The sequence below is a fragment of the Hylobates moloch genome, unplaced genomic scaffold (assembly GCF_009828535.3).
Source record: "Hylobates moloch isolate HMO894 unplaced genomic scaffold, HMol_V3 SCAFFOLD_13, whole genome shotgun sequence".
Classification (NCBI taxonomy): Eukaryota; Metazoa; Chordata; class Mammalia; order Primates; family Hylobatidae; genus Hylobates; species Hylobates moloch.
The window spans coordinates 36,471,705-36,483,087 of record NW_026652288.1 but is presented as its reverse complement, the minus strand read 5'-3'; the positions used below and the strand labels follow the sequence as shown (position 1 = coordinate 36,483,087).

The 11,383-nt window shown below is 54.7% G+C and overlaps 2 protein-coding genes across 11 annotated transcripts in view; one reads left to right on the top strand and one right to left on the bottom strand.

The window, feature by feature from the left end:
- Positions 1 to 58: 58 nt before the first annotated feature.
- On the bottom strand, positions 59 to 9,646 carry ACTMAP (actin maturation protease). Of its 7 annotated transcripts, none has more exons than XM_032172873.2 (7): positions 8,463 to 9,645; positions 4,224 to 4,292; positions 3,655 to 3,779; positions 3,163 to 3,292; positions 3,001 to 3,071; positions 1,614 to 1,869; positions 59 to 966 (listed from the first exon to the last, which is right to left on the bottom strand). In XM_032172873.2, the coding sequence occupies exons 1-7, from the start codon at positions 8,783 to 8,785 to the stop codon at positions 807 to 809; spliced, it is 1,134 nt and encodes a 377-aa protein (XP_032028764.1). In that variant the 5' UTR covers positions 8,786 to 9,645; the 3' UTR covers positions 59 to 806. The 7 variants fall into 7 exon arrangements, with proteins under 7 accessions (XP_032028764.1, XP_058282920.1, XP_058282921.1 ...); XM_058426937.1 differs by having other exon boundaries at positions 59 to 1,288; positions 8,463 to 9,642; XM_058426938.1 differs by lacking the exon at positions 4,224 to 4,292 and having other exon boundaries at positions 59 to 1,288; positions 8,463 to 9,646.
- Positions 9,647 to 9,872: 226 nt separating this feature from the next.
- Positions 9,873 to 11,383, top strand: part of SNRPA (small nuclear ribonucleoprotein polypeptide A) — a 17,988-nt gene continuing 16,477 nt past the window's right edge. Inside the window, exons 1-2 of one of the 4 annotated variants that reach the window (XM_032172858.2) lie at positions 9,873 to 9,925; positions 10,399 to 10,493. In XM_032172858.2, the coding sequence (XP_032028749.1) occupies positions 10,421 to 10,493 (73 nt within the window). In that variant the 5' untranslated portion in view covers positions 9,873 to 9,925; positions 10,399 to 10,420. The other 3 variants (XM_032172856.2, XM_032172857.2, XM_032172855.2) reach the window with 3 other exon arrangements.

Below are 11,383 nucleotides of genomic sequence, written 5' to 3'. Positions count from 1 at the left end.
TGTCGTAGAGCTTTTTATTTTGCATCTGGAGTGTATTTGGACACGTGGGCTGGGTGGGGTAACAGGATAATGAGCAGTTTGGGAAAGAGGCAGGCTCCGAGCAGGCTGGTTCACTCACTTGGCAGTCACTGGGCGGCTATGCTTGTGCCTGGATGTGTTACAATGCAGGGGATACGGTGGTGACCAAGGCTGCTCCAAGCCCTGGCTGGGATGGGGGATGCACAGACAGGCTGATCAGGGCTGGGATGGTGGACACGCATCCTCTTTACCCTGATCACTGGTTAGAAATACCGCACTGTGGCCGGGCGCAGTGGCTCACACCTGTAATCCCAGCGCTTTGGGAGGCCGAGGCAGGTGGATTACTTGAGGTCAGGAGTTCGAGACCAGCCTGGCCAACATGGCAAAGCCCCATCTCTACTAAAAATACAAAAAATTAGCCAGGCATGGTGGTGCATGCCTGTAATCCTAGCTACTTGGGGGGCTGAGGCAGGAGAATCACTTGAACCTGGGAAGTGGAGGCTGGAGTGAGCTGAGATCACGCCAGTACACTCCAGCAACAGTGCTCTGTAGTTTCCCTAAATGAGATGGGCTCAGTTAGGGACAGAGAAGTGATCCAGACAGGCCTGTTCCTCCTACTTCAGAGTGGAGGGGTCAGGTATTCATGAAGCTAGTAATCACACACACTCACTAGATGTTTGTATGGGTGGATAGGAAAGTTTGTGGTCAGCACCCTAATGTTCAGGGAGCCAGGAGACAGCCTGGCTGAGACGCTGACTACCTAGCTTGAATCCTGACCCTGCCACGTGCTAGTCATGTGACCTCAGGCCAGTGATTCCACTTCTCCAGGCCTCAGTCTTGCCATCTGTCAAATCGGGTCCATCTAGCACCCCCCTTACAGGGTTGCCAGATCTGCTAACACAGGTAGAGGGGCTGGCACAGGTAACTGCTCCCAGATGGGCTTTAAAACTGTGAAGACATGAGGTGGGGGAGGGGTGTCTTGACTGGGGCTGCAGGACTCTTCCCTGAGGTAGTGATACCTGAGCCCCAATGGAGAAGTTAAGGAGTGATCCGCAGCAGAGGGCTGGGGATGGGACTCAATGCTCCAGGGATTTGAACACTTCAGGGATCTGAAAGGCCAGTATGACTAGTAGGTGGCAAGCGTGAGGAAGACCTTGGGCTAAGGAGGGGTGAGCTGAGGCTGGCGCAGTTCAGTGTCCCTGTCCTGTGAGCAGCAGAAGGCCCAGGCAGGAGGTTCCTTAGATGTCTAGTGAGGTGACAGAGGCGGCCCCTAGTGACAAACAGACGATGCGACATTCAGATGGGACAGGCAGGCCACAAGGTCTGGGCTGTTGTCAATCTCTCCCTAGAGGGACCAGTTGGTGCTCAATACTGCAGGGGGCGGCCCTGATGAAGGAGGGCTGGAGGCCCCTGAGACCTAGCTTAAATCTTGTGGCCATCACACAGTGGGAGAAGTGGAGGCACACTTCAAATGGTGACCGAGCTAGGCTGCAGCCTGAGACCGCAGCCCCAGCTAATGGCTGCAGTCCTGCGGTGTGAGGAGCAGGGCCTGGCCACAGAGGCCAGCCCGCACCCCACCCACAGGCACCACGTACACCCGGCCGTCAGTGGCCCGTGAGGGCGAGAAGTCCGTCAGCTGCAGGTTGCTCTCCCGGACCAGGTCGTAGTCCCACAGCTGATAGTGCCAACTCTTGCCCTGCTTGGACAGCAGGTAGACAGCTCCCAGGGAACCCTCCTCCGGCAGGGGTGGTGGTTGGCAAGGCATGCCCAGCACTGGGTGGAACAGGCCCGGCAGCTCAGGGTCCTCAGTGTAGCCGAGACTGGGCACAGCCCGAACACCCAGCAGGACCCCTGGGGGAGAGGAGAAGGTGGTGAGTGGCAGTGACTGAGCCAGGACGAGGAGCTGGGGCTCACTAAGTTCCACCCTCTCCCAGCCCTCCAGGGTGGGTGCAGCTGCCATTCCTAGGTTACACTGACGTTAGTGGTGGCCAGTGGGTTGGGATTTAGACCCACCATGGCATCCGGCTCCAGAGTTGTAGGTGTTTTAAGTGTTGCCTCGCCTGGCCTGAGCACAGGGGAGGTGGAGAGGCAGCATGAGATGAAGCAAATGCTGTCACCCGGTCATCCTCAGCTGTTTAGGGAAGAGGCTCCAAGAGGAGCTGTCAAGACCACATAGCCATGAAGAAGCCGAGCAGGGCCTCCCCTGGACCTCCTGACGCGGACCAACCTGGCCACCTTTCTATCAGGCAGGGGGAATGATGAAGACGGTGCTGGTAATACTTACAGAGACATGTCACATGCCAAGCCTTTTTTTTTTTTCTTTTTTTTGAGACGGAGTCTTGCTCTGTCACCCAGGTTGGAGTGCAGTGGCACGATCTCAGCTCACTGCAACCTCCACCTCCCAGGTCCAAGCGATTTTCCTGCTTCAGCCTCCCAAGTAGCTAGGATTTCAGGCATACGCCACCACGCCCGGCTAATTTTTGTAGTTTTAGTAGAGACGGTATCACCATGTTGGCCAGGCTGGCCTCAAACTCCTGACCTCAACTGATCCACCCACCTCGGCCTCCCAAAGTGCTGGGATTACAGGCGTGAGCCGCCGCGCCTGGCCAAGCCTTGTTCTAAGAGTGCTGAGTGCTCTGCCTACAAGGCAGCCTTATGAGATGGGTACTACTGTTACCCCCAATTTCCAGATGGGGAAAGGAGCGGTCCAGAGAGGTGATGATACCTGCCCAGAGTCACAGAGCCTAGAAGAGGCTGTGCCAGGCCTGAAGCCCAGATGGTCTGATCCTGAAATCTGTGCTCTGAGCTTCTGTTTGTAGAAGCTCCAACTGGCGGACACCTGGGGCCCAGCCTGCCCGGTGCTATGCTAAGTGCCCAGCCTGGCTAGGGAGGCACCAGCACAAGGGGTGAGAATGTCAGGAGGATTAACGGAGGCCGGGGAGACCCAGGTTGAGGGGTGCAGACAAAGGAGGGGGAACCTACCTGCACTCACCGCCCAGTGGGCCTTGTGGCCCTTCCTCTGACACGGCTCATGGTTGAAGTCCTCGTCGTAGCTGGTGCTGGCATTAAGGTAAAAACGATGGCGTGGCCCTGGGACCCACCCTTTGCCACCCCTGCCCTCCTCCCTCCCAGGCCCTGGGATACGGGATGAGCAAGGGATGTCCGGTGACCAGGTGCTGCAGGACGAGGTCTCTGTTAGGACCACCCAGGCCACCAGAGAGCAGCTTGGCCTGGCAGCCCAGCACCTCCTGGGCCAGCCTGCCCATATCGGCCACTGCAGGGTGAGAGCACACAGAGGGGGCTCGCTGCGTGTGCCCAGCACCGTGCTGAGGGCTCACAGTGGGCGATGCTTCCAACCCTCACCATGACCTTCCACCCCTTGGTTCAAATGCAGAAAATGAGACACAAAGAGCGTCAGTGGCTTGTCCATGGCCCCAGCGAAGAGGTGGCAGAGCTGGGTTTGCAACCTAGGCAGCCAGCTCGAGTCCATCTTGTAACCTCTCTGCTCTACTGGGCAGTGGGAAGGGCCCAAAGAATGGAATGAGACACCCTAACACATGGCTGCCAGCACCCTACCCAGCCTCTCCGGTCCCAGCCTCATGAAGAGATGATGGAGCACACAGTCACCCAGCTCACCTGAGAACATCTCTCCCTGCGCTGTGTAGCCTCTTTCCGTGGCCACCTGCATGAGTCTCTCCAAGGGGACGCCACTGGGGGGCGACAGGAGAGTACCTGCCATCCACAAGGCCACCAGCCCGCATCTGGGGAGAGAGGCCCAGCCTGTCAATCCTATGTCACAGCCCCCTTACCTGGAAGCTGGAGTTGGGGAACAGGTTTGCTGCCCTGGAGGAGTTCCCCTCCCCTCTCCCAGGCCAGTGAGGGAGACCTGACTCCCCTTCAGGGGAGAGCCCAGGGCTGGAGGGCTGGGGGTGGAAGGTGGGGGAGAGGTCACCTGAGCTTCCTGGGAGGAGGAGCCAAGGTAGAGTTAGAGAGATGGACCAGGCTCATTCGTTCATTCCTCGAATGTCCCAACTATGTTTACTATGCAGGCACTCAGAAGCCTGAGTGGAAATTTCCCCCTTTCCTTCCCTCCTCCTCCCAGCAGGGACAATCCACTCCTCTTCTCCAGATCAGTCCTTAAGAAGCCCAGCAAGGACAGAGTAAGGGCAGCAAATGGTCTGGGGTTCCCGCATCAGGGCACATACTGAGGGCCTTCTTGGATGAGGGACGGCAGGTCTGCACAGAAGAGGATCCACCGCAGGTCACCTCGGAACCTGAAGCAGAGCCGCGCTCAGTCACCAGGGAGCCAGCTCTGAAGCACCCCCTACCCTAAGGTCTGGCTGGGAGTGGGCGTATCCAGGGATGATGAAGGGAATATGGGCCTGGCTGTCCCAAGGCTGAAGGTGGCTCCTGGTTCAGTCACTGACTTGCCCTCCCCAAGCTTCAGTTTCCTCATCTGGTTTGTGGGAATGGTCCTTCTGCCTGCCTGCTCCCTGCTCGCCTTCTCAGTTATTGAAGGGTGAGGAGCAATGGGTGGCACTTTGCAACCAGGGTTATCTGAGGAAATTTCTCAAAGTGGTATCTCTATCTCCAACTCTTTTTTTCTTGCTCTGTTGCCCAGAATGGAATGCAATGATGCAATCAAAGCTCACTGCAGCCTCGACCTCCCAGGGTCAAGTGATTCCTCCTGCCTCAGCCTCCTGAGTAGCTGGGAGTATAGGCATGTACCACCATGTCCAGCTAGTTCTTTTTATTTTATTTTGAGACACAGTTTTGCTCGTTTTGCCCAGACTGGAGTGCAACAGCGCGATCTCAGCTCACTGCAACCCCTACCTCCCGGGTTCAAGTGATTCTCCTGCCTCAGCCTCCCGAGTGTCTGGAATTACAGGCATGCGCCACCACGCCCAGATAATTTTGTATTTTTAGTAGAAATGGGGTTTCACCATGTTGGCCAGGCTGGTCTCGAATTCCTGACCTCAGGTTATCCACCCACCTTGGCCTCCCAAAGTGCTGGGATTACAGGTGTGAGCCACCATGCCCGACTCTTTATTTTTAGTAGAGATGAGGTCATGCTATGTTGCCCAGGCTCCAAACTCTGTGATTTGTTTTTCATTTCAAGTCTGTTTCTTGGGCTGTTCAACAATGAAAATCCCTTAACTGAACTTTGAATAAAACCAGGTAACAATATGCTTAAGGCCTAAAACATCACCTTGATCGTGAATCTTTGTACCCTGGGGGAGGCCACTCAGATAGCTTGGCCCTGAGGGATTCATTCCTTTTTTTTTTTTAGACAATGTTTCCCTCTTGTTGCTCCGGCTGGAGTGCAATGGCACGATCTCGGCTCACCACAACCTCCGCCTCCTGGGTTCAAGCGATTCTCCTGCCTCAGCCTCCTGAGTAGCTGGGATTATAGCCACCATGCCCAGGTAATTTTTTGTATTATTATTATTATTTTTGAGACAGCTGGAGTGCAGTGGCCCGATCTTGCCTCACTGCAAGCTCTGCCTCCCGGGTTCACGCCATTCTCCTGCCTCAGCCTCCTGAATAGCTGGGACTACAGGCTCCCGCCACCACGCCTGGCTAATTTTTTGTATTTTTAGTAGCAATGGGGTTTCACTGTGTTAGCCAGGATGGTCTCGATATCCTGACTTCGTGATTTGCCCGCCTCAGCCTCCCAAAGTGCTGGGATTACAGGCGTGAGCCACCGTGCCTAGCCTCCTTTTTTTTTTTTTTGAGATGGAGTCTTGCTCTGTCACCCGGGCTGGAGTACAGTAGTGCAATCTTGGCTCACTGCCACCTCCACCTCCCGGGTTCAAGCAATTCTCCTGCTTCAGCCTCCCGAGTAGCTAGGATTACAGGTGTGTGCCACCATTTCCGGCTAATTTTTGTATTTTTGGTAGAGACAGGGTTTTGCCATGTTGGCCAGGCTAGTCTCAAACTCCTGGCCTCAGGTGATCTGCCTGCCTTGGCCTCCCAAAGTGCTGGGATTATAGGCGTGAGCCACCGTGCCCGGCCCATGCTTATTATTCCTATTCCAAGGCTGGTAAGAGGGCAAGGTTCGGTTTGGGTGTTGGGGGGTGCGGACTCAGAGCTCCTGGTTCCCAGTTTAGGGTACCCTCCTGATGAAAGATGATACCACATAAGTATGATTAAAAGCATGGAGGCCGGGCATGGCAGCTCACGCCTGTAATCCCAGCACTTTGGGACGCTGAAGCAGGTGGATCACCTGAGGTCAGGAGTTCGAGACCAGCCTGGCCAACATGATGACACCCTGTCTCTACTAAAAATACAAAAAATTAGCCAGGCGTGGTGGTGGGCACCTGTAATCCCAGCTACTCAGGAGGCTGAGGCAGAAGAATCACTTGAACCCGGGAGTCAGAGGTTGCAGCGAGTGGAGATCACGCCACTGCACTCCAGCCTGGACAATGAGTGAAATTCCATCTCTAAATAAATAAACAAATAAAAAAGCGTGGAGCCAGGCTGGGTGCGGTGGCTAACACCTGTAATTCCAGCACTTTGGGAGGTCGAGACAAGAAGATCGCTTCGGCCCAAGAATTCAAGACCCAGCCTGGCCAACACAGCGAGACTCTATATCTACAAAAAAATTATGTACAAAAAATTAGCCGGGCATGGTGGTGTACACCTGTGGTCCCAGCTGTTTTGGAGGCTGAGATGGGAGGATCACTTGAGCCTGGGAGGTTGAGGCTGCAGTGAGCTGTGATCCAGCTACTGCATTCCATCCTGGGCAACAGAGCAAGACCCTGTCCCAAAAACAAACAAACAAACAAACAAAGAGCCTGGAGCCCTGCCGCCAGAGTTCAAATTGGACTCTTCCTCTTTCTGTACTATAGCTAAGGGGCATTATAGCTAAGGGGCTTCACTTCTATGAGCCTCAGTTTTCTCACCAGGAAAATGAGACAATAACAGCTTCTACCTCATGGGGTTGTTGAGAGGATTCAGTATATTAATATTTAAACACTTAGAACAGCGCCTGACATAGGGTAGGCATTCAGTAAAAGGTGGCTGTAATTTGCATTAAATTTGCCTCATCTCAGTGGGGGCATTTAGGGAAGATTATAAATGTGTCTGGAGGCCGGGGGCAGTGGCTCACGCCTGTAATCCCAACACTTTGAGAGGCCGAGGCAGGTGGATCACCTGAGGTTGGGAGTTCGAGACCAGCCTGGCCAACATGACAAACCCCGTCTCTACTAAAAATACAAAAATTGGCTGGATGTGGTGGTGGGCACCTGTAATCCTAGCTACTTGGGAGGCTGAAGCAGGAGAATTGCTTGAATAGGGAGAAGGCGGGTGCTGGTGGTAGGGCAGAGGCTGCAGTCTGCTGAGATCACACCAGTTCACTCCAGCCTGGATGAAAGAGGGAAACTCCATTAAAAAAAAAAAAAGTGTCTGGAAAGCTTGGAGTTTCAATGTGAGTACTGGCAAGTCGCTTCTCCCTCTTTTCTTCAGCCAGGCAATCACTAACCTCAGCCTCAGGGCCCCAGCCTAGGTCTGGCACTCTCCTTTCCCCTCCCACCTGGGTCCCTGGATGTCCCAGTTTCCTCAAGGCTCCTAAGTACCACTTCCACAGGCAGCCTCCTTCCCTGCACAGAGCCTCTTCAGGGCTCCCCCGTGCCCTCAGGAAAGTCCCAGTCCCTTTGCACGATCTGCTCTGTCCTGTGTGGGCTGACTCTGCCGCTTTCACAGCCCCATGTTTGCCACTTCCCCCGGCAAGTTAAGGACATATTTGCAGTTCCTTGAATAGAACATGTCCTCATTTCACTCCAGGCCCCTGCACAAGCTGTATACTCTCATCACACAGCATTTGCACGACTTGCTCAACAGCAATCAGGGTTCCCCTTCTCCAAGAAGCTCCCCGACTCCCCAGCCTGGGACAGACACCCCTCTGGGCTTTGTCATGACAGCCCTGACCACTCTGGGTTGTCACTGTCTGGAGGGGTGGAGGGATCTGTCTCTCCCACTAGACTGGGCATTTGCTTTTTTTTGAGACAGAGTCTCGCTCTGTCTTCCAGGCTGGAGTGCAGTGGCGCAATTTTGGCTCACTGCAACCTCTGCCTCCAGGGTTCAAGCAATTCTCCCGCTTCAGCCGCCTGAGTAGCTGAGACTACAGTCGCATGCCACCACACCCGGCTCATTTTTGTATTTTTAGTAGAAATGGGGTTTCACCATATTGGTCAGGCAGGTCTCCAACTCCTGACCTCAGGTGATCCACCCGCCTCGGCCTCCCAAAGCGCTTGGACTGGACTGGGCACTTGTGAGGACAGCTTTCTTCATTGCTGGAGGCACACCACCATGGAAGGGATCTAGGTGGGGGACCTAAGTAGTCAGGCTGTTTGATCTTGAGGACACGGGAACCCCCCGCAAGAGATCTGTGGAGAAGTGTCTAGGGCAGAGCCTGGGTGGTGGGTGGGGCATGGAGACCCTACCGGTCCTTGTGTAGTTTCAGAAGCCTCTTCACATCTTCTCTGCCCTTGGGGACCGGGCCAGCCTTCTCAAAGGCCTCCTTCAGGAGCTGGTTCTTCTCCAGGCCGAAGACATGAGGGGGAGCAGGCCCTGTGGCAGCGGGTGGAGAAGGCAGTGGGGGCGGTGGGGGAACAGGGGTCTGCTGACTCCAGCGAGGGGATGGTAAAGCCAAAAAGTCCAGGGGACTTGGGGGTAGAGGAGGAGATGGAATGCTGCTGGCTTGGGGTACAGCGGTTTTTGGAGGAGGGATTGGTGGTTTTAGGGGAGGAGAGCATGGAGAAGTCATTTTGGGGTCTACAGGAGGGGTGGTGAGGTTCAGCGGGGAGGGCAGGATCCTCCAACGGAGAACGGTCTCAGGGATGGAGATTTTAAAGGTTTAAGAGCTGAGTTCCAGAATCTGGGGGCTGAGCAGTGGGTGTGAAAGGACCAGGGCTAATATTTGAAACCATGGGAGCAGGAATTGCGAGGCTGACTCAAGTCATAAGGCACCTGACGGTTAACAGGGTGGGGTCCTTAAATCCGGAACCGGATCTGTGGTACCGGTTGGATTACCTCGGCAGTCTTAGGTGGAGAGTTAGTAGGAGTTAACTCATTCTTTGGGGCTGGATGTGGAAACTCATGAGTGAGTTTGCGATATGAAGGCTCAGACCTAGAGTGAGGTGCCTTAAGGGTGCGCCTTAGGGACCCAGGGCTAAAGATGCGGAGAACTTAGGTTCAGTACCCCCTCACATCCCAGGCCCGAGTTCGGAACCTTTGAGCTGACCTTTGAGTCAGAGGTCAAGAGGTCAAAAAGGACACCTGGCAGGGAAAATGGCCTAGTTGTGGAGAAGGTCCTGGAACCAGAGCAACAAAAAACGTCCGTGGGTTGGAGAAGACTCAGAGATCAGAGGCCGGTGGGCGCCGCGATAACCAGCGGAAAAGGGAAAGGAGTCAGGAAGTAAAGAGCACCTCCCACTCCCGGAAAATGGCGGCCCCCGCACACTGCCTTTCCCATGTCACGCGGTATTACACGCAACAGTTCCCGCCCATTTTGCGATCACGTGACAGAAAACGCAGCTCTGGCGGGGGGAAGAGGCGGGACTTCAAAAAGGATTGCCTCCGTAAGACACCGCAGCGCGAGACGCGTACCAATGGCAAAACACTCGTAACCTTCACTGATTGGTCCGTAGACCCGGGAGTCACGGAAGGAGGTGGGCTTTCAGGGAGTGGGGCGGGGTTTTTCTACCTAGGCGGGAACCCAAATATCGTTTTGATTGGCAACAGCTGAGCCCAGAAACGAGACTTGCTCTGATTGGTCAAGCTACTGCGTTTCCGCGCGGGGATTTGCTGGCAGAAAGGCAGAGGCGGGGCCAGGAGAGAAAGCTTTGTGGTTTGGTCTCAGGAAAGTAGCAGGTGCCGCTTGAGAGAACTGCGGCCCTGTCGGAAGGTAAGCTCCGGTGCAAACGACCATCGGCGGCAGGCGAGCGGTACGCTTGGCGTCCGGGCCTTCCTGGGCCCGTCTGAGGAAACTGGCTGTTCGAGGCCAGGTTCTCCTGCTGCTCGAGGCCAGGCTGCCTAGGACCTGTCCGTTTTTTCTATACTGGCTCCCACATCCGGGTTTTTTCTCCAGGACTGCCCTTCGGATGCTTGGGCCAATGGGAATCGCCATTTAGGGCGCTCCGCCCACCGGGTCGCGTAGAGCATCCTGGAAGTCGTAGTAAATCTCTCGAGAGTTCTCTCCGCACGCGGGCTGGAGAAGCGGGTACTACGCACGCTTTGTTGCCGCGCTTTGCCTCCGTCCTTCCCCCTACTCCCGCCTTACCTGACTTCCTTTTTGGGAGGAAGATCCTTGAGCAGCCGACGTTGGGACAAAGGATTTGGAGAAACCCAGGGCTAAAGTCACGTTTTTCCTCCTTTAAGACTTACCTCAACACTTCACTCCATGGCAGTTCCTGAGACCCGCCCTAACCACACTATTTATATCAACAACCTCAATGAGAAGATCAAGAAGGATGGTGAGTTCTCGGGATAGTCCGGAGTCCAGACTGTCCCGCACGGGCTGGTCCCTCTTGCATCCCCTGCACCCGCTTCTCTTTCTAAGTGTTCGTCCAGCCAAACTTCGAGTTAACCCCTTGGCCTTTACACAAACTACTTCCTGTCTTCAGCACTCCATTAGTTCATCTTACACTCTGCCCTTTAACCTGGTCACTGCTGCTCATCTTACAAGGTTTGAGGTCACAGGACTCTTCTTCCAGGAAGCCTACCCCTGTCCCTTCACGTGGCTGCCGTTGACTTCCCATACGCTGAGGCCATCTCCCATCAAACCCTGATTCCTCTGAGCTGTCGTGGGGCTCTCTCTCCTCCCAGTGGCCTTTGAGCTCCGTGAGGGCAAGGACTGGGGCTTTCTTGGTCACCGGCTTTTTCAGTGATCAGCCCACAATGAAAATGTACCATAATGGTGGCTAACGCTCTGTATCATGGGCTGGTCTGTGTGCTTTCATATAAATCTTGATTATATTTAATTCTCACAACAGTCTTGTAGGAAGAAGGCTATTGTTATTCCCATTCGTCAACTAAGAAACCGAGGCCAGGCGTGGTGGCTCACGCCTGTAATCAATCCCAGCACTTTGGGAGGCCGAGGCGGGCGGATCACCTGAGGTCGGGAGTTCACGACCAGCCTGACCGACATGGAGAAACCCTTTCTCTACTGAAAATACAAAATTAGCCGGGCGTGGTGGCGCATGCCTGTAATCCCAGCTACTCGGGAGGCTGAGGCAGGAGAACCGCTTGAACCCGGGAAACGGAGGTTGCAGTGAGCCGAGATTGCGCCATTGAACTACAGCCTGGGCAACAAGAGCGAAACTCCGTCTCAAAAAAAAAAAAAAAAAAAAGAAAAGAAAAAAAA

Bases quoted from the DNA above. Each gene is read 5' to 3' on its own strand.
- ACTMAP (XM_058426937.1), bottom strand. From the start codon at position 8,785: ATGACTTCTCCATGCTCTCCTCCCCTAAAACCACCAATCCCTCCTCCA. The intron at 4,293-8,462 runs GTAGGGTCTCCA...GCTCTGCTTCAG, and splicing joins CTGAAACTACACAAGGACCG to GTTCCGAGGTGACCTGCGGT. The intron at 3,293-3,654 runs GTGAGCTGGGTG...CTCACCCTGCAG, and splicing joins GCAGGGAGAGATGTTCTCAG to TGGCCGATATGGGCAGGCTG.